The 26,510-nt window shown below is 41.9% G+C and overlaps 1 protein-coding gene across 8 annotated transcripts in view; it reads right to left on the bottom strand.

The window, feature by feature from the left end:
- Positions 1-26,510, bottom strand: part of kndc1 (kinase non-catalytic C-lobe domain containing 1) — a 44,255-nt gene that overhangs the window by 7,236 nt on the left and 10,509 nt on the right. For 2 of the 8 annotated variants that reach the window (XR_012770406.1, XM_075474680.1), the window contains exons 4-29: positions 24,303-24,449; positions 22,197-22,314; positions 21,968-22,101; positions 19,994-20,608; positions 17,949-18,063; positions 17,723-17,794; positions 17,510-17,571; positions 17,255-17,413; positions 15,008-15,085; positions 14,813-14,894; positions 14,329-14,521; positions 12,269-12,957; positions 11,575-11,713; positions 9,158-9,417; positions 6,050-6,399; positions 5,191-5,284; positions 5,002-5,099; positions 4,732-4,916; positions 3,613-3,723; positions 3,368-3,515; positions 2,992-3,150; positions 2,566-2,772; positions 2,008-2,090; positions 1,349-1,502; positions 469-591; positions 33-92 (exon numbers count right to left, since the gene is read on the bottom strand). Coding sequence is in view for 3 of the 8 variants with exons in the window: in XM_075474680.1 (XP_075330795.1) it covers positions 33-92; positions 469-591; positions 1,349-1,502; positions 2,008-2,090; positions 2,566-2,772; positions 2,992-3,150; positions 3,368-3,515; positions 3,613-3,723; positions 4,732-4,916; positions 5,002-5,099; positions 5,191-5,284; positions 6,050-6,399; positions 9,158-9,417; positions 11,575-11,713; positions 12,269-12,957; positions 14,329-14,521; positions 14,813-14,894; positions 15,008-15,085; positions 17,255-17,413; positions 17,510-17,571; positions 17,723-17,794; positions 17,949-18,063; positions 19,994-20,608; positions 21,968-22,101; positions 22,197-22,314; positions 24,303-24,449 (4,635 nt within the window). In the remaining 5 variants the exon portion in view is untranslated. Of the gene's footprint in view, positions 1-32; positions 93-468; positions 592-1,348; positions 1,503-2,007; positions 2,091-2,565; positions 2,773-2,991; positions 3,151-3,367; positions 3,516-3,612; positions 3,724-4,731; positions 4,917-5,001; positions 5,100-5,190; positions 5,285-6,049; positions 6,400-9,157; positions 9,418-9,735; positions 9,843-11,574; positions 11,714-12,268; positions 12,958-14,328; positions 14,522-14,812; positions 14,895-15,007; positions 15,086-17,254; positions 17,414-17,509; positions 17,572-17,722; positions 17,795-17,948; positions 18,064-19,993; positions 20,609-21,967; positions 22,102-22,196; positions 22,315-24,302; positions 24,450-26,510 lie in introns of those variants that run through there. The other 6 variants (XR_012770407.1, XM_075474694.1, XR_012770408.1 and 3 more) reach the window with 6 other exon arrangements.

Here is a 26,510-nt window from a genome sequence, read left to right as displayed (position 1 = left end):
AAACACGCATGCAGGCCCGCACACACACACACCTGCACGGCTCGTAGCTCCTCCAGGATCTCGCACACCTTTGAAGCCAGATGTTTCCAAGCCTGTTGGCAAGAAGAGGAGGCTCTTTCATTTAACATCACCAAAATGAAGGCAAATTATACAGAGGCTTCCGTCTGATAGCAGAGTCAGTGAATATAACCTTCCTTCAGATGAGAACATGGAAATTTCTGCCTCTAATCAGGAGTTTTTTTTTTTTTTAATTACTCCTTTTCATGCCCACACCCGTGCTCACACTTTCCACATCTTATTTGAATTCATTAATGCTAATTTCCCATTTGTGAAACTAATTAAATACCATCCAAGCTCGATCACAGTTGGAAAAAACCCCCCCAAAAAAAACATTTAGCTCGAGGGCACCCGACTTATTAGACGAGCTTAGAATTTGTGTTCGGAGGAATTCGTAATATGCAGCCTTACTGGTAATTGCCTGACGATCACATTCTCCAGACCTCCGAGGACCTGCATGGCCGTCGCAAAGTTTCTCGATTCGTAGCAGTGTTTTCCTACCCACAGGTACTTGGTCAGCAAGGCAACTTGTGTCTGCAAGAGAGGAGAGCGTGCGATTAAAAAAACCCAAAAAACTGAGAAAAGTGATGAAGGAAGCAAAATGCAAAAATCAAGTGCCTCTCTACAGAGCTTCCCCACAGCTGACTACATAATGAATCATGTTGACTGGAAAAATACGTCAAAAATAGTTTGCCATGAACACTGTGCTCTACATTTGTGTTACTGATGCTAATACTGATGCTGAGGTGTGAAATGGGACAATTACAGCTGAAGCATTGTAAACATTTGAGGCAGCTGAAATCAGAAAAAGTGTGTTCGCCCAAAAACATCCACAAAGTGCACCGACTGTTTCAAAAGTAACTGAACTGTGATGGAAATTTAAGATGATGTCAAAGCACAAAATATAGCTTAAATGCCCTGTCAATAGCTGAAGTGCTTGTTCAGACAGTATGGAAAACACACAGAGGTCGTACATGAGCAGAGCGCGTTTGTCAAGTGTGTTCAGCGAAAGGAGAAAAAAGGACAATCAAAGCAGTCATTATTCATTTGTCAGTCACTTTTTCTTAGCTTATGTAAAAGACATAAAATACAGCTTATGCAAGCATTTAATGAAGAACCGTTCAGGTGAGAGAAACTTATATGTTCTTGCTCCTGATAGTGTAAACGGTTCAGCCATGAGACCAGAGGAAAAAAGAAAAAAAAACTGACATTACTGATGAGGAAAGTCTGTGACTGAAGCCATTATCTGACACAGAAAGGCTCGCCTTTCTTCCCACCTCCCTCCGCTCACCTTGACAGAGTCACAGATGACTATTTCTGCAGAGATCCAGTTCGTGACACTGTCGGCGAAGGAGAGCAGCCGCTGAAGGCAGCTGTCCGAAGGCGTCCCCTCGTGCACGTGCACACTGCTGCTCTCTGCTGGTGGGATGTGCTGCGACACATTCCTGGGTGGGGAGAACAGTTTGAAACTCAAACCCAGGAACCAAAACTGGATAATAAAAAAAAAAGTATGCCATGTCAGCAATAAGAACAATAATAAAAAAAAAATGTAGCGGTAGAAGAACTTCAAAATGTGTTATGTGCCTATTTTTCTTCCTCACAGCGGCAGTTTGGACAAACTTATTTATTCAAAATGAACGAGTACGGAATGTGTGTCCAAACTGTGTTTTGGATGGTTGGTAATGAAGCAAACAAAAAGTAATCCTCCCCCCATTATTAAGGGTTGGGGTAAACTTTTGTTCAGAACATATGTACTATGTACAGTATGCAACATATGTATGTTTTTTAGATTGACAGGATGTCTTATAAAACATTAAACATTAAATGCATTATTCAAAATACGCTCGATGCATGCAGATTATTGGAAAAGGTGAAGATCAAAAGCAAATTAGTGGAGAAATCCTGATGGGATCATGGTGGGAGGGCTCTTAAAATGGCCTTTGTACTCACTTGTTCGGGCTCAAGACTTTGTCTCTGACTCCTTGTATTCTGGAGTTGAGGAAATGAACCGGGTGGCATCCTTGGAATATTTCCTGCATGGCATGAGTTAGAACTGGAGCTTAAATCTGAGAGTTAACAAACCGGTGCATTGTAACATTGCTGCATATTTGTATTCAATTCAATTCTAAATGTATTTATATAGCACATTAAAACAACCTCAGCTGACCAAAGTGCTTCACAATAGCAACTGCATCACATATTAAGAGAGTCATCAATAAAATAGCAATAAGAATAACTTCATCACAGATAAAAAATAAATTTGAGATAAAATTAGCAATAAAATAACAATAACAGTAACAATAAAAGTAGCAAGCCAAGGTAAACTCCATTTCAGCTAGTGGAAGGCCAGGGAAAAGAGATGTTTTCAGTCTGGATTTGAACTGGCCTAAAGACAGAGGACCTGACAGACAACGGAAGGATTTGGACATTTGTAGGGGCATATCGCCCACTAGTGGTTTAAGCAGATAACAACACTATGAGACGTGCCAAACACCAGAAAGAGTATACCTGCTGCAGGAGGGTGAGCTGTTGGGCTACGTGCTGCGCGCTGCATTCAGCTTGGCTGAATGGGAGTCGCTCTTCGCTTTGCAGGCAGATGTTGGAGAGGTCGTGCATGAGGGAGCCATAGCAGGGCACAGGCAGGGCGGCAGCAATGGAGAAGGTCTTGTCCTTAGACATGGAAGCAGAAGGCTCCACCACTCGTGAGATCCTCCACTGAAAAGTTGAGATTAAACTTGGAAATGTGGCTGAACATGTTCTGAATGATGTACGCCGCAGAGACGCCGCAGACAACTGCTACATTGCAGCTTCTCAAAAGAAGCACACCAGATAAGCTTGTGACTCAAGTAGCGAGTACTCACACTGGGCTATAATCAACATGCGTAAAAGCTCACAGAAGGCTTACTCCGACACATTAAGAGGCCAAAAACTGACCTTTCTGCTGAGATCCTCAGGAGACGAGCGCAAACAAACAGAATCGTCATCTTCATCAAAGCTGAATAGGCCGCCCCTCTCTTGACTTAGCGTAGCCGTACTTTGACGGCTGTGGAGAGCGGTAAGGAGGGCCTCACCTTGGCTGTCTACAGGGATCACCTGTGGACAAACACAGGAGACTTGATGAGAGCCGTCTGTGAATCCAGTGACATTAAGAGTGATCACAGGGGGGTGGTTTGATGTTTGTGCTGCACTTTGTTGCCAATTAAAACGATTGTGGGATTGAGTTTAGGGCCTTTAGGAGCTTAAACTTAAAAAAAAAAAAAGTAGGATTTCTGTGAAACGCAAAAACAAAATCAAAAATGCACGCGGCTACCTCTGTATTTAGAAAGTTTTCCAACATCTCCACGAGGCTGGACTTTGGTGGGAAGTCCACTAGTTTACAGTCTGTTATCCAGAGCTGAAGCAGGTCCAAACTGCGATGGAAGATCCTTTCACTGTCGCCCGACATATCCGGACCCTCCCTGGGAAAGAAAAACAAACGAGAACAATCCCCATCAAACATGTGCACACCATTTTATGCCCTGTGAATAGTTACGTCAGTGGAGAGGTTCATGTCACCTTGCAGCACCGATGAATTTATCCACGATGAACTGCAGTAATTGTTCGGGAGTGCAGAGGAAACGATAAGTATACAGAAACTGCTGAATGTAGCCCTCCATGGCAGCGTGTCTGTGATGAAAAGGATCCAGAACAAAGTTCAGAAAGCAGCACAGGAACTTTCCAACCTAAGCTGGACGAAAATGCAGCTACAGTTAGATAGCGGTCGAGTTAGCCCCAACTTGAAAACAACCCTCATCGCTGCCGTAATAAACAAACAAACAGGCTGATGCACTTGAAGCTGATAATTTTTACTTAAACTTAAACTTTACTTCAGATAAGAATCGGACATAGTAACTTACAGAGCTCCCGATGATTAAACAAAATACTTTATCACTGTAAACGACAGCATTAGCAGTCTGATATGAGCTGACGAGCACGAGAGAAAGAGAAACAGAAACATGCAACATAATAAGTGTGTTTGGTACCAAAGAACGATGTATTCAATGTGCATGGACTGTGAAGTCTCAAACAAAGTGAATGTGAGTATTTTCCCACCCTCTGGATTTATTAGCATGTATTAGCATGGCTGTGTTACGGATTGAAAAAAAGGTATTTGTCTGAAGAGATGTTAACAGTGAAGATCTTCATCAGTCTCTTGCTGTACGTTGGTCATTCTAGTTGTCAAATCCTTTGGTTAGACATTCCCAAACAGCAGGGAGTGTGGATGAACGCAGATCAGGGACTTTAAAACGCTTGAATTTCATCCCTCTTGGGGTGTTTTGATTCACCATTACTGACCTTATATCCACATATCGATATCTTGTTGATAATACTCATTCTAACATTGTTATTAGATCTCAGCTGATGAATTAAAAGCATTGTGGAACGCAGAGTCCTTTTTGTACGATTAGTTTAAAGTTCTTCACTTCCAACTCGAGCATAACTCAACTGCCAAACCAAATAAGACAAAATCTCAACAACAAAAATAAAATGAATTAGTCTGATAGCGATATTTTTTAAATGTTATTTATACGTTTTTCAACAGATATTGCGGTAATATCATTATCTTGAATTCTTTTGGCAGCAACAATCGTGTAGTGAAAATCAGATATCTAGCCATGCCCTCATCAATAATACCTGGCGTAAAGGTAAGCCATGAGACCCAGAGGAGACCCCGTCTGCAGAGACATCATCCCTTTGCTGGGTCCAAAGCTCAGAACAGAGGGGTCCTCGGAAGATTGAAGGTCCAACGACTCACGTCCACAGACAGCCAAGGAGGGCAGTAAAGAAAGCTCCAAACCCCACTGGTCCACGCTCAGGATCTGCAGAGGTGAAAGAAATGTTATATCAAAAGTTAAAAGAAGCAGATGCGTTGGGGAACAAACGGGTGCTGGGAGCAGTCGGTACCTCAAGGTATTTCTTCACGTAGTCCAAGAAGGCCACTTTGGATCGGAGCTCTTCGAGCTGCGACTTGAGTTTGGAGAGCATCAGTTTGGTCTCCGAGCCTTCAGGACGGAGCACACATACAATGTTTTACAGATCGTCCAGGAAACAACAGGTGTCTTTATACCAAAGTTTTAAAAACGAGCACACCACCTTTGTTTCTCCTCTCCTGCTGAATCAGTTTTTGGTAGAAATTTCTGGTTTTCTTTAGATTCCTCGTCTCAATTATCAGCTGCTGCTGCAGTTCCTGTTCAAAGGAGATCACACAGAATCACACAAAGGCCCTGAAATTGCACCACATGCCTCTCACTGGAAGAGGCCGTCGGGTGTTTCTGCTGTGTATGGGCCAGAGTTCTTTTTTTTTTTTTCCTTTCCTTTCCTTTCCTTTCCTTTTCCTCCCTCTCTGTCTTTTCACCCTGGCAACAGAACATAACAGCTCTTTTGAAGTGAAACGAGCGAGAGGTCGCAGCAGCGCGGCTCTTAGGGTGTGTTATCATCTCTTACACGAGCCTTCTCAGGAAGCAGGGGCGCCTTCAAAGTGTGTAAACACAAAGACTATTCATTAATATTCTTTTGCAAATGATAATAACTTCCTCTGCCAAAGGCTAAGTTCAACATATTAATATTCAGATCCAGTTAGAGGGGGAATAATATGCCAATTATCTTTAAGTCCCCCCCACATGTTGTCGTCCCATTTACCTCAAATCCTGACCGTGACCCATTTCATTAGAGACAGGAAAATAATTCCTGAATTTAATCAAAAGAGCTGACCAGGTAAATGGCTGACTGAAACTGCATTTGGTAAGCACTTGATTTAAATACTGCAAAGCATTTATACTTTACAGTTTGTAAATCATTTTAGAGGAATTTTTGATGGAAACACATGAATTTATTGAAAGAGCAAGTGAAAGAGCACCTGATAAATAAATCATGCTGTCACATGTGGGCTCAGACACGTGTGGATAAGGTCAAAGATGACTCACTGCCAGCAGCCTTCACAGGTTTCACCCACCTGTGTTTTCACATCCAGACTTGGTGATCCTGTGTGCTTTCCGAGATTCAAGGCATACTCGATCACCTCTGGACTGAAACAATCTTCTCCAAAGAAGGCCAGAGCCCAGGCCGGGCCGAAGCCGAGGCCCGTGCCGCCTGCTCTGGATCCAGGAGAGAGAAGCCGCTCCGACACCAGAGAGTCGCCGTCCTCCATGTCCTCCGAGCAGTCCGGACTCATCTGCTCGTCGTGGGCTCCCGTCAGCCCTTCCTCTCTCAGAAACTCGGCTTCAGAGGGGCTTTCATCACTGCCACCCGCTGAATGATCTCCTCCCTCCATGACCCCAGAGTCCCAACTGTAAGCGTTCGCACCTCGAATGGTAAACAGAAACAGCGGAGAGAGAGAGTGAAGAGAAGGAGAGGGGGGCTGGATCACATGGAAAGCACAAAAAACAAACTGGATTTGTGTAGAGAACACAAAGAGAGATACCCAAGAGTAGCGCTGGGGGTATTTGTTGCTAACCCTGTCACAGCTGCACAATGCGCTCATTGTTTAAGAAATGAGCTTGCCGGCAATTCAAGCGCAAGTTCTATCACTACCTTTTTCTTCTCATCTCGCACATCTATTCAGAGCCCGTTTGTAATGAAGATATCATATCTGGTGTGTTTTAAGAGCCCAACGAATGCATATGCAAGTGTGTGTGTGGGTGTCACTGGCTGAGAATGAGTTCCAGAAAAGGGCGGGGGGAGAAAAAGAAACTCTTTGGGGTTTGCTAGCATGCCTTGGACTCTTATGAATGTGCTGCAAGCTTAAGAACAGCATCCAACAGCCAGTCACAGCACTCGTGACTTCAGTCAGCAGGCATGTAAAGAGAAACATATCAAAACATCACACAGGGGTTGGGGAGGCAGGAATGAATCTTTTGGTATATATAAAGCCTTAATGCGTCTCAATAAATTGTTTACTTTAGAAGGAGATGGGAAAAAAAAAAGCCTGTGCTTCAGTCTAGCGGTTGCACAGTGAAGTCACAAATAAGACGAATTCGTTCTTTAGTGGAGTGCTTTCATTTCACCTTTGAGAGGCAGATGTTTGCTTTTCACTGCTCCAACAAATACAAGACGCCCTCAAGAATCAAGCAGCAACTGGCTCGACCTCATCCAATCGGACCTCGCTTTTAGCCATCACACAAAAGAAACTGAAAAATATGTGAATGACATCAGCTTTACGGAGAATATTAACATATACTTCACTGTTTATTAGTATAGATGCAAAAAGATAAAACATTGGAGCGTGTGCAGAGCACTGAGGACTGTTTGAGTCTAGTGATTCACAGCATCATCTGCGTGCGAGTCAGTTGGACTTATCAGTTGGACTAATATGTCTGAGTGCATTTCAAAAGTCCAGTTTAGGTAGGACTAGCACAATGATTTGTTTTTTTTCTAGTATCATGCAAATGTGGACCCTGATTGAGACAGACTTCCATAGTCCAGTCAAAAATAATAAACTAGTCTTAATCATCTTAATCATCATGAAGCAGGGTACACACGTACATCTACGTACTAATATAGCTGCATATACCTAGAAAAAGGCCTATCCCTCCCAAAAAGCCCATTCTGCTCTGATTGATCAGTTAAATTGAGGAAAGATGCATCACCGACCATCATGCACCAGCTCTGCTGGTGTTCGAGTTTGGAATCATTCACTGGATGCTAAATTAGTTTGCTCCTTGCTACAAATCTACAAAGCAACTTTTTTGTCATTGTACGTGAGCAAGTGATGTGATGTGAACAAGTTATACAACTAGGATTTCATAGGGACTTTAATAACCATTTTAAAAGCTGGTGGTTACAGTGCGGATGTTAAGATTTGTTCGCCCCGCCTCACCTCTACCCGCTGCTCGCAGCTGCACCCACCTGTGGGCACTTCTTGGCTCCCGGGGCACTTGGCCGGGGGCATTGGGGCATACGCTGGCCCATAATGTTCAGCTGTCTGGAAGTGCATGGCCCTCTATTGGGCGGGGCCTCTGCCAGGGGATTTGGTGGTGCTCGGGTACGTGGCTGGGTGGCGGGGACCTGGTGGGGCCGGTTTCCCAGCTGTTTCCCAGCAGGCGTCTGTCCTATGGTCTAGGGGGCTCTGTCTGGGGGCTTCCTCTGTTGTCTTCTGGGTGGATGCGTGGTTGTCCCTGCGGTGGGCTTCCTGGGTTCTGTGCTCTGTGGGGGCTGCTGGTGGCCTGGGTTTTGGGGTCCTCTCTGCTTGCTTTTGATCGCTGGTGGGGGTGGGCGGTGGCCCTATACACTCAGAACTCAGCACGGTTCATGTGGGACCTGTGTATTGCATGTGCATGCAAGAACACACATTTATTCGCCCAGTCGCATGGTTGCTATGCAGTTGCTGTGTCGTCCTGTGGTTTCGGGCCATCCGTATCCACAGTTGTGTTATATGTGCTTGCTGCTGGTGTTGTTGCTGCTTGTGCTTTTTTGTTGTTGTTTTGTTTTTTTCTATGTTTGTCTGCTTAAAGGTGCTCCTGGTGGTTCTCCGCCTTGATTCCCCATAGAGCCCAGATGTCTTCTGTGTGGTTTCTGCAGGTGGAACGGCTGGTTGTCTGGTTTATCATTGTTTTCTCCTATCGTTTCTTTCCATTTCTTTCCCGTTTCTTTTTCTTTACTCACCCTCTTTCCCTGTCCCCTGTCAGGTTCGGCACTATTACATGGAAACAAGGGGAGCTTTACATCCATAAAGCTCCCCTTGGCAAAGCAAATGTGTTTGGCATAAAACGGTATTCAGATTACAATTCTGCTGCCATAATGCTGGACAGGACAGGAAAAAAGAACCAAAATCATAGTAAAATAAATAAATAACATCAACTTAAACTAATCATAATGCTGATTTACTAATTTCAGTTGTTATGTATTGCAGCTTTTTGTTTCCTGTTTCCTAATTTTTGACATTATTACAAAAGATGTCCATTGAGGATTTTACGAGGCAATCATCAGATTCTAAGAACAAATCTGGATACCTTATAAACTCAAGAGTGAAAGATATCAAAACTCTGCATAGAACCTAACCAAATGACCCAGATGCTACTGCAAACAACAAGCACAGATGTGAGCGTGCAGGTCAGTCTCCTACCTTGAGGTGTACAGCGCTGACTTTGCTCTGATCTCAATTCAAAGTCCTCATGCAGAGTCGCATTTTCCCGGTGACAGGAACGGGCCTCGGCTCCTTCCCAAGAATCCCCGGTGACAGGACTGGATGTGCGAATGTTTCCATTCAGGTCAAGACAGCTGTGCGGGCCAACTTGTCTCTTGCCTCTGCCGACGCTGGCTGTAAAGGGTTGGGTGAGGGCTGCCCTTTTCACAGCCTTTGATGGAGACTGCTCATTAGAGCCACTGCGAGGGGCGCATTAGGAGACAGAAAACACGCAGTGTGTTCACAGCCAGCGACAATTAGCACTTGATTATATGCATTTAGTTATGCTTGATGTTGAAATAAAATAAATATGACACAGTTGTACACAACTAGAACATAAACAAGGAACTCATTTCAGTCACACCAATTCCCAAAATTAACATCTTTTCAAACCACAAAGCTATCCTCATCCATTCCTTGACAGGATTTGAACAGACAATGATCAATAGAGTCCTCCTCGAATACCCTCAGAAAAAAAATAAAAACTGTAAAAGTGAGGAAAATAACCCACCGCAGCTGCACCCTGTGAACAGGCCTGCAGCCAGAGGAGAAGCGAGTCTATCTGCCTTCAAAGCTGTGATGTCTCCCTACCACCGCAGATTAAAGGGTCTCTCAACAAACTGCCCTGGGCACAAGAGCATGGCAACGCCTGGATGAAAAGACGTCTGAAAGAAGTGAGAAGGCTATAGCTCCGCTGCTCGTCTCTAGCTGGTGTACAAATATATTTGTATGCATTCACCTCAGGGCTAAGTGTAAGCATATCAGTAACAATGCAGACGGGACGTTACACGCGTCTCCCATGCACTATAAAGCCCACTGCAAAGCTGTTACCATAGGGACCCCTTCAGCTGCTGACTGTAGTTTACCTGTGAAGTGCACACTGTATCATTGCTCATTTGAATGCAGGGTACGGATGTGCACATGCATATGTAAGTGTGCAGCGGAGGAAAGAGGTCATCCAAACGAAAGCAGTGCAATCTCCACTGTTTTTAGTGGCAATAAAAAAAAATTATTTTTAAAAAAAACGCCAGAAAGCTTTCACTCAAAGTCGGGTTTGAAGGGTTAAAACCTGCTGGTTTAAAAATACGGTGTCAAAAATATCACTTCCAGGCGACTGGCAGCAATTTGAAAAAAATGTGTTGGCAGAATAAGATGCAAGAAATCCTATAATTACACAGACCCGCAAATTTATCTTTCAACCCATGAATATTCACATCTGATGATGAGCCACCAGGTGCTTCTTCTCAGCTTTCTGTAAGCCCCGTCTCCAGTATACGGATTTGTACTGGAGCTGTCCATAAAACATGGAATTCAATGAATCTGCTGATCAGGTTTCCATTCATTTGCATCCACTCAAAAATAAAATCTACAATATGTCAGACATACACTCTTCATTTCTTTGCATCTTTTCTCCAAGAAGGCAGACTTTCCTCATTAAAGTCGTCTTGAGAAATGGTTCTCCAGTTTCTGAAGGTCTTTTTGAGTTTTTCTTTGGACACCGGCTGCTTTTTCAATATTGTTTTTTTAGTCCAGTCCTTGTAGCGCACCATTTTCAGAGGGAAGTGTTATCAAGTCCCTTAACACAACTATTAAAGCACAAAAAATGGCACCTAACTCAAACAGTGAACCAGTGTTCTGTGTACAGATAACAGACAGCCGAGCAAAGAAGCAATCTTAAGTTGTGGCTTTAAACACTTTGTACCGTATTTACATTTATGTTTGCACGTTTAAATAATCGTTGCACCTATTTTCTGGCAATATATAAAGAAATGAGAGGCGGCTCGAGACTTTTGCACAGCACTGTAGCAGACAGACCATATTCATGGTTCTAATAGGACTTAATATTCAACTGGATTCCAACTGCATTCATTAAGCAATGATCAATCCTGCGTAAAATTGTCAAACGTTCTGACGATGACTTGATGATTTCTAAATGCAGAGCAACATGGATGATTTATGCACTGCAATAACTAATGAAAGAAATTACTGAGGTATTCACTAGTTATGCATCACTTCATTTTGTAAACCCTGTGGAGGAATTTTCCTATGGTAGGTGACAGGTGTCAAGAGGTCACACAAATAAAAGAGCGCCCTTATCAAAGTATCAGTTGCTGTACAGGAGTTAGTTGGCTCGTGTGTCATTCATCAGGATGAACTGCTGTCGATACTTGGACGCTTCCACCTGCTCTTTTTCCGGAGCAAACCGAACTGAAGGGAGCAGTGAAACTATATCTAAACAAGCCCTGCGACGGGCGGCGGTGACTTTATGAGGAACACATTTAAAAAAAAAGAAAAAAAAAAAAAGAAAAAGAAGTTTCTGTATAAGGAGAACAAAAATACAGAAAAGTCCTGCTCACAGCGTGGATGGGCTGTAGTTTACCAGGCAGTGCAACACACCCAGCAAGTCATCTTCCCAGTACAGATCACTGAATTTCTCCCTCACGATGCTGGCAAACACATGGTACTGAAGGTCCTTCAAAGAGAAGATGCACTCCCCTCGGAAAAAGAGCAAAAGGTAACTTTCAAATTAGGATGTCAGTTTGAGACGGGATGATGAAGTAGGTTGTTGCTTTTGTTTTTTGTCATTTCATCTAAATTCAATTGTGCCCTGGATGCTAAGTGGTAATATTTAGCCACAGGGTACATTTTCATTATCTGCTGGCATATTCTGAATTAACTGAGTGAACCCTCCCAAAATAATGTTTCAAGTTTGTTTCTAGTATGATCAAACAAAAAAACAACAACAAAGAAACAGTTGAATAAACATGAATTTATGAATAAAGTTGCAAACTTTTACTGTATGCCCACTGTGACGTTTCTCTGTAAATATGAAGGCGAACAAGTCGAAGAACTGAAAATGAGTTTTTTCATCTTATATGAACAATCACGTGTACACAGATATCCACACATGTTGCAGATTTAATCTAATTTGAACCGTTGACGTACGACCCATTTTGGATTCGTGCTGCAAATTTACCACTTGAAATCGGTCACTTTTAGCCAACTTTTTCTCATGTTCTCATTTAAACGGCTCCGCATAAAGATACATACCCATGGCAATGTCCTCGTGCCCATTGTCTAAATATCCACTGAGTGAAAACTCTCCTTTGAGCAGGTCGATCACCTCCTGTAGGGCAGGGTGGACTTTGGGAGGGGCCGACTTTGACACAAACTGGCTCTCACCTCGTGTTTTTGGATTAGTTTGTTCATTGTATGCTCTGTGCACATTGTGCTCCAGGGAGCTGTCAGAAATGATTGAGCTACTACTGAAATTAGATGATGGCGAGTCATATTTCAGGGCTCCAGCTGTCACAGGCACCTTCAAACAGTCAATAAACAGACCATCGTTGCTCTCTGGAACCGTTATCAGCTCCTGCAAAGGCTGCGGGACCAAAGAGAGATTTATATCCAGCCCGAGGAGAGACTCGGGCGCCCTGACCTGCACGGGCACTAATGAGAGATGTCCTGTTGTGGGATCCTGCCGGAAGAGGTAATTGTTGAAAATGCCACAACCATTGAGGTTAGCAGATAATGGCAGAGGAAGAGAGACCTCGAGGCGGGCTGAAGGAGAGTCCACACGCATCTCGTTGCTGGAAGTTGCAGAAGCGGCTACGAGCGTCTGACAGTCGGTCAGTGGTTGTACACTGGGCTGAGTCTGACGTGGGCATTCAGGGGGTGCAGGGAAAGGGAGACGGTTTTCCATGACGTGATCGCTGCTTTTTGTAAATCCATCCGCAGTCCTGTGGAATAAACAATCCCTTAAAGTTGTAGTTTGTTTTCTCTACCTTGCTTTTTTTTTGTTTGTTTTTCATTTTTGATATACATGCTCGTCATAAGATTATTTCAACTCAACTTGATCTGCATTTATGGAGATTCAGATTTACAACATACCTGCTCTATAGGTTTATTAAATTTGACATCATTTAGGCCGAAAGAAGAACAGCTGACAAAAGCCAACATGAAATCTGAGCTTGGGCTTCCTAATTAAACGCCATATCATCTCTAATTTAATCCAAACAAACGCCGAAGGATAAAAACAACAGTTTGGGGATGACTGAGTCTATGTGCCAGACTCTTTTCTTTCTTCTTTTTTTTTTTTCTTTCGGGCACAGTTAACTCTTGCTGCTGAGACAGAAAGGGAACCAGCAGAGACTTCATTAAGTCACTGCACCAGAGCTGGTCTGCCAGGCCAGCACCAATATCCTTGATATTACAAGACTATGATGCCCATCTGACCCTAACCCAAAAAGACTAAACAATGAATATATTTTTCTGACAATGACCCTTTTAAGCGAAACCTCTATATAACTCTCGGTATAAACCATTTTCCTTGATTGGAAATATATTTTTCTTCTTTATTTGTCTTCTTTATGGAAGCCATAACTTAACTTGTGCCAAACGCTGCTGCCCGTCTTTTAACCAACACCAACAGACGTGTGCACATCACTCCTGTTCTTAACTCCCTCCATTGGCTTCCTGTCCTTTATAGAATTGAATTTAAACTTTTAATGTTTGTTTTTAAAGCTCTTAACGGCCTCGCCGCATCATATTTATCTGAGCTTTTAACAGTCCGCAATCCTGGTAGAGCTCTGAGGTCAACAAATCAATTTTTGCTGGAAGTGCCCAGGTCAGAATACAAACACTGGGAATGACCGCGCTTTTTCCGTCGCTGCCCCCAGGCTCTGGAATAAGCTCTGCGTACTTATTTAGGATTGCTTTTATTAGCCAGTAGTATGATGGCACTTTTATCTTATTTGATTTTGTTATATTTTATTGCTTTCACTGTTCTTTTATTGTTTTTATTTGTTTTGACTTATTCTTCTCTTTATTTATTACCTGCTGTAAAGAACTTTGGTACATCGTAAGGATTGTCTGTAAAGGGCTGTATAGATAAAACACATTTACATTTATTTTTCCAAATGAAAAACTTTTTGGAGATCAGAAAAACCCCCAAATCCGATTGATCTGTTTTGGGACTTAATCAGGCTGTTCCTGTTTCCTGCCTGTTGCACAACTCCTTTCAACAATATAAAATGATTTTCAGATGCATCCCTGCCGTTCGACATCATGTGTGGTGATCATACGGATGCATTTTTTTCACGACGTCCTACCCTTCAGCAGCATCTTCCAGATTTCGGCTCTCCTCCCCTACCTCCCCCTCACTGGTCAGGATGATGGGGGTGAAGTGTGTGGCGCTGGAAGTGAAGGCCTCTGGGAGCTGGAGTTCCTTATTGACTGGATAGCTGTGGGGAACAGGGCCAGGCACAGGAGCCAGTCGGCTCTCAGTGGCCATGGGAACAAAGCCTACATGTGGTTACAACAATGCCAGATACAATATCAGAGATATTGTCTCATGCGTAACACATAGTTCAATTATGCAAAATGTGTATAATATTTGGAAGAGCTGCTGCTCTGCTGTTGCATCGACTGAATCTCCTTCATTCTTAGACATAAAATAACTTTTACAAGATCTTCAGTGTGAATGATTTTCCTAATATTTGGTATGTCCTGTTTAGGATACATTGTAACATATTGTAAGATAAAAAAAAAATATATTGCATGAGGGTCATCTATGGTTTAGTAAGCTTGTCCTACCACTGTTAAGCGCAGGCTCTTCACACGAGCACAGAGTTTCAGTCGACCTCCAATCTTCTGCATCACTGGATTTTGCGGCTGGCTGAAAGTAAACACGACAAAAACCATTAGGAACATCAGACAGACATCGGGGGAAATCAATAACACCCGACAAGAGATACAACAGCATTAAAGAATCTGTGGTGGAGAGTTTACCGGGTGAACTCTGGTGATGAGGTTGCTCCAGACGGTCTCAGCATTAGTCCCCTGACGTGCTAAGTTGTCACGGCAGGTCTGGAACAGATCCAAGTGGGAAGAAAAAGAAGTGTGATAACAAGGATTTAGAAAACTTACAACCACTTACTGGCTCCATACCAATAAGACTAACTGATGAGGAGAGTACTTTGCTGACAATACGCCAGAGTCCTTTGACAAACTGGATCATCTATATTTAAATCCTGAGTATATTCCTTTTAAAAAAGAATTTGCCTCTTTCTACAGAGGCTCTTCTCTGAACTTGCGCTATCTGCTCATTCTATTATCTTATAGAAAATAATTATAAAAAAATTAAATTATAGAAAATAAATAATCTGGTCCTTACGAGGTCTTAAAACAAGATAAATACAATCGCAGATAAACAAGAAAATAGGACACCATGCAGTGTTATTTCATTTTAAAAGGTAAAGGAAGGCTGGAAAAAATTAAATGGTCCACCCTTGCCACTTCTATACAAATAAAGAGCTTAAGCAGCAGCCAGGTTCATGGCAACATAGCAACATGGCAACATGGCAACGGTCTACAAGGTTCCATCTGAACAAACAACAAGACTTCTGACTTCTCGAATAAAAAGACAAGAAAAAAGTGGAGATATTTTACCAAAACACACAGTGCCGTGTTAGGTGAAAACAAAACACAGCACAAACACCACATACCACCTGTTAAGCATGGTGGTGCAGTGAGAATGATATGAGGCTTGTTTTGCAGCAACAAGACCTCAGTACCTTGGAGTCACTGAGTCAAATGTGACACCATCTTTCCAACAGCTGGAGATTGGCTGGAATTGGGTCATATGCCAGAGCACAGCAGCTAAAACCGGTTCTACAAGCTACTGAATCATCGGGTGTATTTACACACTGCTTCTGTATTTTGGCTTAGTTTTCCTTCACTAAATAATGTCAAAGTGCAAAATGTCAAGTGTTGACGTCCATCTGAAGCACTTTTCGACAATAGACAAAAAGGACAAACCCTGACCTGTTGAGTGAGGTTGTTTCCAAAGGTACTTTCTCACTAATGGAAATGCTCTGGGTATTCAGGGAGGAAGTGTTTTACTTAAAGCATGATGGCAACAACGGTGAGTCTACAGACAGCAACTCTCCTGCCTTTGACACACAGGCTAATGCGTACACTGGAAACTTTTCTTATAGAACATGTGCTGCACAAAGCCTGGTTCGTCTGATATGAACAGATTACAGTCCGATACGCAGCCCCTATGAATAATGTCCCAAAAATTTCACTGATAGAGTGAAGAATGCATGACATCGAATCCCAACAAATTCTGGAGGCAAATCTGACACTAACTGAAAAACATAAAGGTGAAAAGAGGGTGGCTTCAACAACAGGAAAATCATCCAAAACACAACTCTAATTCCAGAAACGACTACCTCAAGAGGTGCAGCCTGAAGCTTTGCTATGGTCCTTGGAGTTACCTGACCTATTTATCCCTTTTAAAAGAAGAAGAAAATCTGTGGATAAATCTCACAGAAGTTTTTTTAGAAGCAAGAATGAGCATAAAACCCTCAAACAAGAGCTGAAAATTTCCTAACTGGCAACCAAAGGAAAAAAAGTGTTTACCACTGGTGATACTTGCCAGAGGGTTGCTTACAATGAAGGGTGCCTTTCAAATTTTTGCTTAGAGCCCATACAGTTTTTGAGACTGGTAACATGGGGATAATAAAAAGAATTGTACATAAAATCTAAAGAGAAAAAACTGTGATCTTTAGCTTTATGTCATTTGAAAAAATTAGGTCATCTCGTGGTCCATTTGCAAAACACCAGGTGCAGTGCTTGGAGGCTTAGAAAATCCAACTATGATGAGTGGAAAATCTGAACTGCACTTCGCGAGAGCTGCAAAACACCAAGTTAAGTAAGTTTTATTATTAAATATGAGAATTTCCCAAGGAATAACAGAAAACTAGGGACTTAACTTAGTGTCCGGTATGCTTTCCAACAACTCTGTTTCTGTTTTGTAACAAACCCGGCGAATTAAAAAAATAGCACAAATCTTTATCCATGCTAAACTGACAAACTGTCTAATGTAATTTGTTTTGTACAATCACTTTCTGAAAAGAAAAAATATATATACTGTATATCCTCGGATGTGAGAGTTCAAACTAGAGACTCCAAAGAGGAGACTGTGAGTTGTTTTACACCCAACCACGGCTAACGATTATTGCCAAAGAATACTTTTTGAGCCATAACGATGGTGGGTCTCTCCATGGGCGTCCTCTTCGCCATCTCCAGGAGCAGCCTCTTCAGTTTGCGAGGCATCGCCAGCTTCTGATTGGGTGCTAAGCTGAACTTGGCTGTGGCCCAGAGAATAGCCGCGACCCCATAAACACAGACCTGGGCACAGAAAGAAGACGAGGGAAAAAAAACGGCAGCTGAAGCAGATCATTGGGCAATTTAAAAAGAAAATGAAAGCAGTTCAGATAGACAGACCTTCTCTGTTACAATACCGTGTTCTTGATACTCAGGTGCAAGATAAAAATCATCCTGGGAACCTACAGAGAAGTAGTTGTACATCAGTTATTTGAGTCAAAACCTTCCGTACATTGTTTGGCTTTGTGCACTGTTTGAAAAAGTGGCTTTCAGTGTGTATGTTATAACCCTGACGAGATGTATCGAATGAATACGTGGCTAAATCATACCTACCTATGTTCTTAGGTTTCAGAAAAAGCACCTCTCCCTTGCAGTTCACATACATTGTGTCCAGGCACAGATAAGCTGAAAAAGACGGAAATCAGCAGCAAATTGGTGAGCAAGACCAGCGCAACGTAAACCAACATAACTGTCAAAGTCGGATCTTAAATGAACATATTACGGCTCGTGCAGGTGTCATTACTCTCCAGTTTTAGAGAGAGACCTGGAGAAAAATCACCTGGAAAGTCAATGTAGGTTTGCAGCGATGACAGGCAGGTGTAGCACAGAGCCCACAGCTCATTAACTGCCAGCCTCCGTCCACAGCGAGTAAGTAACTCTCTTAGCGATATCCACTGGATGAAAAAATAACGACAGAAAAACAGTGTGAAAAATGACATATTGTTCACACAGCTTTGTTCCCTCAGTAGGCCTTATGCTGTGGTTAGTCTATCACTTTACTAAATACTTGGGCAGTTATTTTGAAGTTTAAAGGAATTCTAAAGATGCAGAATGTAAAAACAAAACAAAAAAAATTATCTTGGAATAAATAAATTAAAATGATTAATTATCTATATAACGATCAATTATTTAATAATCAAGTTTCTATTTAACCTAGATAGCAGGTTTAATATCCCTCTGTGGCCTCGGATGCGAGCTTGTCCGCCTTTTAGCACCTTTAGCAGAAGAAACTTATTTTTTCTGCATTACTTTTCTGCATAGTTATCCTCGAGTGTCTATTTGCTAAAAGATTTAAACACAACTACACGCAGAACTTCTTCAGGAGCAAGATGTTTTCTTGCATGTATTGCCCCTTTAATCCTCCAAAAACACTGGAATAGGATTCACACACAGCCCCACCCCCGTTTCTTCTTTTCGAGCCATTTCTTGGGGGCTTTGTTGCATTTACTGACCAGTTGGAAGGTCCACCTCTTACTCATTTGAAACCTTTGACAGATGCTCTTTGAATGAACTTTAGGCAGGCTTTTTTCAACCTTTGCAGTAAAACAACCGAAAACCATAACACTTCCACCACCATGCTTCACACCTGGTATGAGGTTCTCTTGTAAAGCTTAGGTTCAGATCAGATGTCTAACACTACTGTGGCCAAACCCCGATGTGAATGCCTGAGTGAGATTTTTTCATATTGGAATAATTCAAAGAGAGCCCTTGAATGAAGAAATCAGAGCTTTGAATAGGGCAGTTTCCACGTCAAATATTGGCAACTAATCTGGAACAGCTGGATCCAATTGTATAGATTCTAAAGCAAATATCATAGGGGTGTACTTATTTTTTTTCATGACTGATATGCTGTTTTTTTAAAAAACCTTTTAGTTCTTTGAGGAGTGACTACGGAATATCAATTTAATCTAACATTTACTTCAATATACCACCTTTATCTATCAAATGAGATCTAAATGAGCTCATAGAAAAGTAAGGGTTTCCCATTGGATGCACTCAAATTTCTATGAGATTATCTCATGCTCAAGCAGTCCAGTCAAAACCACCAAATAGGTCTTTTGTTCATATCCTTAAATGTGAGCCCTAGGGATGTTCTCCCAAAGTACCGCACATACAGGCGGCACCAGGGAAATACGAATCACGAGTGTTTCCACAAATGCAAACATCGTTCTCAACCAGCCATGTCTAACCAGAAAATGTGAAAAACATACATACGGCAACATGGAAATGTCACAGCATTTCAGTGACGGGTGCTTTTAAGCAAGTCCAACAAGAGAGATAACCAATTTCACATTTTTTCCTCCTCTAAGTTAAGTTCAGACAGTAGCATGACACACGCTGATAAAACATTTCTGCCAATTCCTGGTTAGGTTTAGGCATAAACATTACCTGCTAAAGGTTAGAGAACAATCGTGGTCACGTTATTGGGCACGATTCTTATACTGAATGTGCAGTTGCTCTGCCTGTCACTAGAGGTCGTTTTATCAAAATGTAACCATCGGTCCTTTTTGCCTGAACAAATGACCCGTGGGCATGTTTTTGGGAAGAGGAGAGTTTCCTCATGTCGCTTTTCATCATCAGTCTGTAACTCAGCCAGCTACTCTTACCTCATGATTAGTTATTGGCATTAAAAACAACTGTGAGAGTGAAATAATTTCATCTTGCAAACAGAAGCTGAGAGGTGAATAAAGGGAAGAAGACGACCAAACAATCACTGCAACACGAGACAACATGTTTTGATTCGAAAATTCAAAATGTTTGTTTCTCTTTCACAAAGTATAATGCGCCACAAAAGCAGACCCATGAATCTGAAAGCTTTCTAACCTCATCTTGAGATTCTTCGTTGAGGCACAACATGCTTTTGGTCATGTAGTTATTAGGAATGTAGAGGCTGTGGTTCAATGTGCTCTGGTCCTCCAAAGAGTCTTGCTCTATGTCCAGGTCCTGGTAGGAAGTATGGGAAGTTGCTAAGTCTTGGATGCTCCTTTTACAATGACTTTCGTGGCACTCTTGAATATTGGTCTCTCTGATGCAAACCGCCACATGTTCATTTCTTAAAGGTTCTTCCTTACTGTCCTCAGCGCTACAGTGTGAATAAGACTCGCAGGACTTTACCCGGTTGAGTGTTTGGAGTCGTTTACTCCACATAGAATCGGAGCACAAGTGTTCATCTTCTCCTATCTCGGTGAGGTCAGAAATGGGTACACTGATATCGCCATGAGGTGAAGGGGTGGATAGACAGGGGGGGTTGTTGGAGTCCGGAACAGAGCAGGAGCGATTGAGAGCTCCTCTTGCTCTGATCAGCCTCTGCTGGGCTCGCCTTCTCACTGGGGAGCTGTTATGAGATCGGCAGTCCATCTCATCTGTCAAGGCCATGCCGTCTCCGTCGCTGTTTTCCATGTCCTCGGCCCAGAGAGAGGAATCCCAGCCCCCGCACACCTGAAGATTAGGCACAATATCATTTTGTTTCACAGTTCTGAGGGCATCAATGATAAAAACGACAAGCACAGTTGATATAACTGAGCATTCTAAAGCAGAAAGGAAATCCCATTGGTAATAAGCATCTTGGAGAGTAATCTGAAAAAAAATTAGGCTTTACTTCCATCATTGGTAGGGTGTCGTTTTAAAAAACACACGAGGAAGGCAAAGAGGATGTGACTCTCGAGTTACAGTAAAGTACTGTAAAGGGTATTCTGTAAAATCTTGCCAGTGTTTAGTCATATAAAACATGTTAGTCGGAATATTTTTAACAGAGAAAAAAAAAAAAAAAAGTTTTAAAAAAAGTTTCCAGCATCCAAAGCCGTTATACGATATTTGCTATTTAGACATAGAAAGTCCATTTTCAGGTGTACAATTATACACAGCAGTGTTTTAAAGAAAATTGGACAGCAGTTTGAAATGTAAATGCAATCCAAATGCAATGAAGTGCACATATTTCAGATCAAATATCGATGGCATATCATTCAGAATTTTGTTAGTCACCCCTTTTACAGAAGTTGGAATGCTGCCAGCCTCCTGCATCTTCCTATATCAGCACAAAATGCTCTTTTATAGAAACTGCATGATAAACTTACTATAAGAAATAATGCACCCTGATCAATGCAGGCTTTTGAACTGTGCTCTGACAAATGTAGATAGTGACAAAAAGTTTACTGGAGGATCATTTCGAAGTTTTCCCGCGCCAATGATTTCCACTCCAGAATTGTGTTTTATGGGGTTATCCAGAAACAGTTCTAACACTGAAGAGCCATCTAATGTTGTCTGTGCAGTCTGTGTCGCAGGGTTGAATCTCTTAACTTCTTCCCTTCTGAAAAACGCACCCTCGCTGTAACCAGGTTTACATTACATTTGAAATGCAGCAAAAAAACAGAAAAAAGAAAAAAAAAAAAAAAGAAATGTGAATCCCAAACATTTTGATCGAGAGCTTTTCTTCTGAAAAGACTAAAATCTCTAGATCTGAGACATTATATTTCATATCTACTAGAGGTGTGGAAATGTCTCCATTTTATGAGTTATGCAGTAAAAACTTGATACTAATAAGTTGTTTTACTGATTTCATCTTAACATTTACAAATGCCCATAATTATCACAATGTTTTCTGTGAAAACATTCAACATCTCTGTACTTTAGGCTTAGATGCACTTAGCCGTCCAACATCAAAGGCTAACGTGCTAATCTAAAAAAAAAAAAAAAAGAAAGAAAAAAATATCAGTTTGTTGGCTATTCAAAATACCTCTTTCTCCATAGCAACTGCTTCTTTGAAATGTTTGTAGCTCGACCTAAAACAAAATCTCATACCTGCAGCCTGGACAAACTATTTGTCACAGAACTGTCAGACGGGTCTTTGGTCTTATCATCTGAGCTCAGTCTTTTCAGAAGACATCTGGGTTTGGAATGCTGCCATCTTGCCTCCCAGGAGCCTTCGGGCCCATCTGTAGATATACAAAGACAGCAATTAAGGGTGAGAGAAATCACCGTGGAGAGCAAACAGTCAGCTGCCTAACGAGGACATGAAAAACATAATAACCTTGAAAGTTTGAAACCGATTCAATGGAGAGCACACGTCGCCCAACTGAAGACAGTTTCCGGCACACAGCTGCAGAGGAGGTATGAGACAGCCGCTCTTCAGCCAACGACAGGATGTCCTGCAGGAGCATTAAACTATAAAAGCTTTGCAACACTCAGACAACACATATCACTCTTCAAAATATTGTAAAAAAAAATTACATAAATAAAACTATTGAGAAAAGCCGTGAATGAGGGAAAGTCTCATCTGTCACAGAACAATGAATTTGCTTGTAAAACCCAGAAAAAAAAAAACCGTTGGGATGATATGAAGAATGCTGGGGGGGGGGGGAGATGGATGAGGCAAATTATGGAATAGCTTGGGTTCATGTTGTCTGCAATTAGGTAAAAGTCAAATGGAAGAATTACCGAAAATATTTTCTGTACCATTCCAATACAAAAAGGGATTAAGTGAACGTCATCTAGTGTTATTGTGGATTTTCACTGGACTGTCGTCCTACCAGAGAATTTACACGTTTATTGTCAAGGTGGTTAATCAAATTGTATGTGTTTGTTTAAATTACCAACAGACAATAGAAGTTTTCTCTTTATTTTTCACCTGGTATTTATTCAACTCATCTGAAGGCCGTAAAAAACCTTCTTCACTCCTTCAAATTAGCTGATTTTTGGATGAGTTCCAACTTGGTACCTCGGACTCGCAGGTGTACTACCGTAAAAAAACAATGGCTTAAATGTAGGCTTGTTCCTCACACACACTGTATTTTTTTAAAACAATAATAATACCATCACAATATATAATATAAATTATATATGAATAATTATTATCTTCATGTTGGTGCGGTGTGTGTAGCCCTGTCATCTTATAACAAGAAGGTTTCTGGTTCGAATCCCGGCTACAGCCTTTCTGTGTGGAATTTCCACCCTGTTCTCCCTGTTGATGGGTGCGTTTTCTCCAGGTATTAAAGCTTCCTCCCACCATCCCAAACGCATGCATTTTAGGTTCATCTGTGATTCTAAATTGACCCGAAGTGTGAGTGTGCATGGTTGGTTGTCTCTGTGTTGTCCAGGGTGTACTTGCCTGCCTTTTGCCCCTTTGGCAGCTGGGATAGGCTCCAGAAACCCCAAATTGGATTAAGTGGGTATAGAAAATGGATGGATGTCCAAAATGGAGCCATTACAGGGTCGTGATGTTTGTTAATTCGAAACAAATGTTTGAAATTTTATCCCTTCGGTTTCAGATTTTACATTTTCAGATTTTTTTTTTTATTGTAGTTTTTAAAAAAAACATTTTTTAAGCTTTGTTTTTTAAATTGCCAGTTCATAACTGGACTTTCAGTTTCAAAACATAGTTTTTCAATTTCACATTTTCGTTTGAAATTAACAAACGTTATGGCCCTTAAATGGCTCCATACAGAAAAACCCCTTGCAGTGAATGGACATCTGATTGTCAAAATGCACCAATGTGTAAACCCCTAATCCTTTGATTTGCATTTACACAACATTTCCACTTGATGCTGCTATAGAGCACTAACTAACTGCAGCACATGCACTGCATGTTGTTTTTACAGCCAAAAGAGAAAAGTGCTGCTTAATTACTGCAAACACGACTTCTCTGACCTCCTCTGAACAGATTAAATTGATCTCTTTAAAAGATTGCTCAATTCTGCACGAACCAGCTAATGAAGCATCGATCTGAATCGGGCGTGTTGAAGCAGTGAAACATCTAACACCTGCAGGACAGCGGCCCTCGAGGACCCGGATTTTGAGATCCCTGCTTTCAACAATCAGAGCGATTCTGCAGTACGGAGTACAACTGACGACACAATGCTGCACCACTTACACCTGTGTTTAATTTTACTGCACCTGTATCTTTCATGGATGGTAAACAACTTATCATTTCACCCTTTACTAATTTTCAATGCATAATCTACTACTAATTGTTTTTTAAAAATGCATGCAATCACCCAAATATAGCACTTTTAATTACTTTTTTTTATGATATTTACAAAACGAGCCCTGATTATTCAACACCTGTCTCATGTTAGAGCCACACAGCCTGCTATAAATCATGCTGGTAGTTAAAATGAGTCAGCAGGGTTTTGTGTACCTTGAGGAGTGGCCTGTCCTCAGGCTTTTCCTCCTGCATCTGCTCCAACATCCTCTGGATTTCTTCTCCCAGATCTGCCTGAAGCTCTGGCTCGATGACAAAGCTCAGTGCAGCAGAAAGCGTCGAGCCCAGAGAATAAATATGGCCCTTCAGAGGCAGAAAACACTATTATTATCACCAAGCAGCTGAGAATTTTTCAGTAAATACACAGATCTGAATCTGCGAAGGACTTAAGAGACACCACATAAATACAGGGTTCTCACACCATTTTGGGCAGTGATTGTCATGTATTGTGCACATTTATGACTGAGATTTTGTTTTGTTTCGTCACACTGACAGTGGCTATTATGGTCAGGACAGCGGCAGATTTGGAATAAGTGCTTCAGAGTTCACACCCCTAAATATATCTTCCAACAACTGAAGTGAACTGGACCCATACTTATGTGGTAAACACATGAATATAAACAGATGACAGTCAACTAAAGGACTCAACCCCTGGTATGCTTGTGTCGTGACTGTCCGAGTATTATATCGAACTTGGGAAATACACAAAGAAGGACACCTTGGCTTCTTTTCTTTCTTTTTTTTTAAATCTTAATTACCTTGTTTGAACTGTGGCCTGTTTAAATAGACCGCAAAATTCAACTTTGCATAGAAAATCAGCTACATCACTCCCAACAAATGTATTGTTTTGAAAGTGACAACAGTGGTAGCTCTCAGTCAGCACAGTTACCCGCACAGTCACAGTTCAGCTACGGTTTCGGCTCAACTAGGCCATTTAACTGGACCAGCGTTCCTGTCCAGCATCCATGCACAAGAGGGGAATCGAGTATGGACTGTGAGAATTAGCATTCTGCCACTGCCTAACTTTCTCTGTGGGAGACCGTCGTACATGTGGGTATCGCTGCATTCACTGTACAGTCATCGTCTTTAGGTTACTTGAATGGTGATGTTTTGCGGGTATCTAACCAAGATCTCAGAGGGACAGTCTGGAAATGCATTAAGCGGCCGCGTGTTTTCAGTCATAATTTCTGACGCGTTTAGCTGTCGGACAAAAACAGACGAAAAAAAAAACCCAAACAAAGCAAGGAATTTTAGCCAGTTCCCTCAATACAAAACCGTTTCCTCGGTTTTCTCGTATGAACCTCTCAGATCTTCGCCCTTCTTATAGATGAAGGCCAGCACTTTGATTTGGTCGTACAAATTTTTTTGACTTTACTCTTCATTAACTATTCTTGTGCAGAATGATCTGAGTGCTTAGGACAGCGAAACAGGTGTAATCCATTATAAACACCATGTTCCAAAGATGGGATATGGGCTTTAGTTTCAAAAGCATTTTTTTTCTCTTTTCACTTAATCTAAAACTTTTCACAGCTGTAGCCAAAGTTTCTGCTGGTTAACGGTGTACTGACTCAATCATGAGGAAGTTAGATAATCAGACGGGTTTCAGGACTGACCGAATCAAAGACCTCATCTGACTCCTGCAAATGGGAAGATGGAGGCAAGATAGTAGTTGTTGATCCACTGTGCCACAGTGAGTGCAAGGCAACTGCTCTGCCATACCTATGATGATATGCTTGATAATATGAAGTAAAATGGCAGCAGCGTTTCTGGATCATGTTCACATATGGCTTCTCCTTTGCATGACAGAGCTTTAACCTGCATTTGTGGGTGGCACGGTGAGCTGTGTTCACAAGCTATGATTTCTGGAAGTCTCCCAGAGGCCACGCAGAGATTTCCATGACATAACAGGTCTGTTTTTAATGCAGTGCCATGTGCAAGTCCAAAATATCAGGAGCATCCAAAAATTATTCTCAGCCATGTCGCATTTCTGGTCGCAGAGAAGTCTCAAGATTCTCAGAATCTTTTGATGATATTAATTACTGTAGGTGATGAAATATTCAGAGTTTTCCAAAGAGCTGAACCATATGGCAGGCTGGGGATTTACCGGTCGATCTGTGTTCCAACCCTCACCTATGGTCGCAAGCTGTGGGAAGTGACCATAAAAATTAGATCACAAAGACAGGCGGCTGGAAATGAGCTCGCTCTGAAGGGTGGTTGGGCTCTCTTTTAGAGCCCTTGGAGTAGTGCTGTAGTACTCGAGTCCGGTCTTGGACTCGAGTCTGGACTCGAGACCGTTTTTTTAAGGTCTCGGACTTGTCTCGGACTCGCTGGTATTTGACTTGGACTTGTCTCGGTCTTGGCCAC

The sequence above is a fragment of the Odontesthes bonariensis genome, chromosome 2 (genome assembly GCF_027942865.1).
Source record: "Odontesthes bonariensis isolate fOdoBon6 chromosome 2, fOdoBon6.hap1, whole genome shotgun sequence".
NCBI lineage: Eukaryota > Metazoa > Chordata > Actinopteri > Atheriniformes > Atherinopsidae > Odontesthes > Odontesthes bonariensis.
This window is presented reverse-complemented; position numbering and strand designations above follow the sequence as displayed.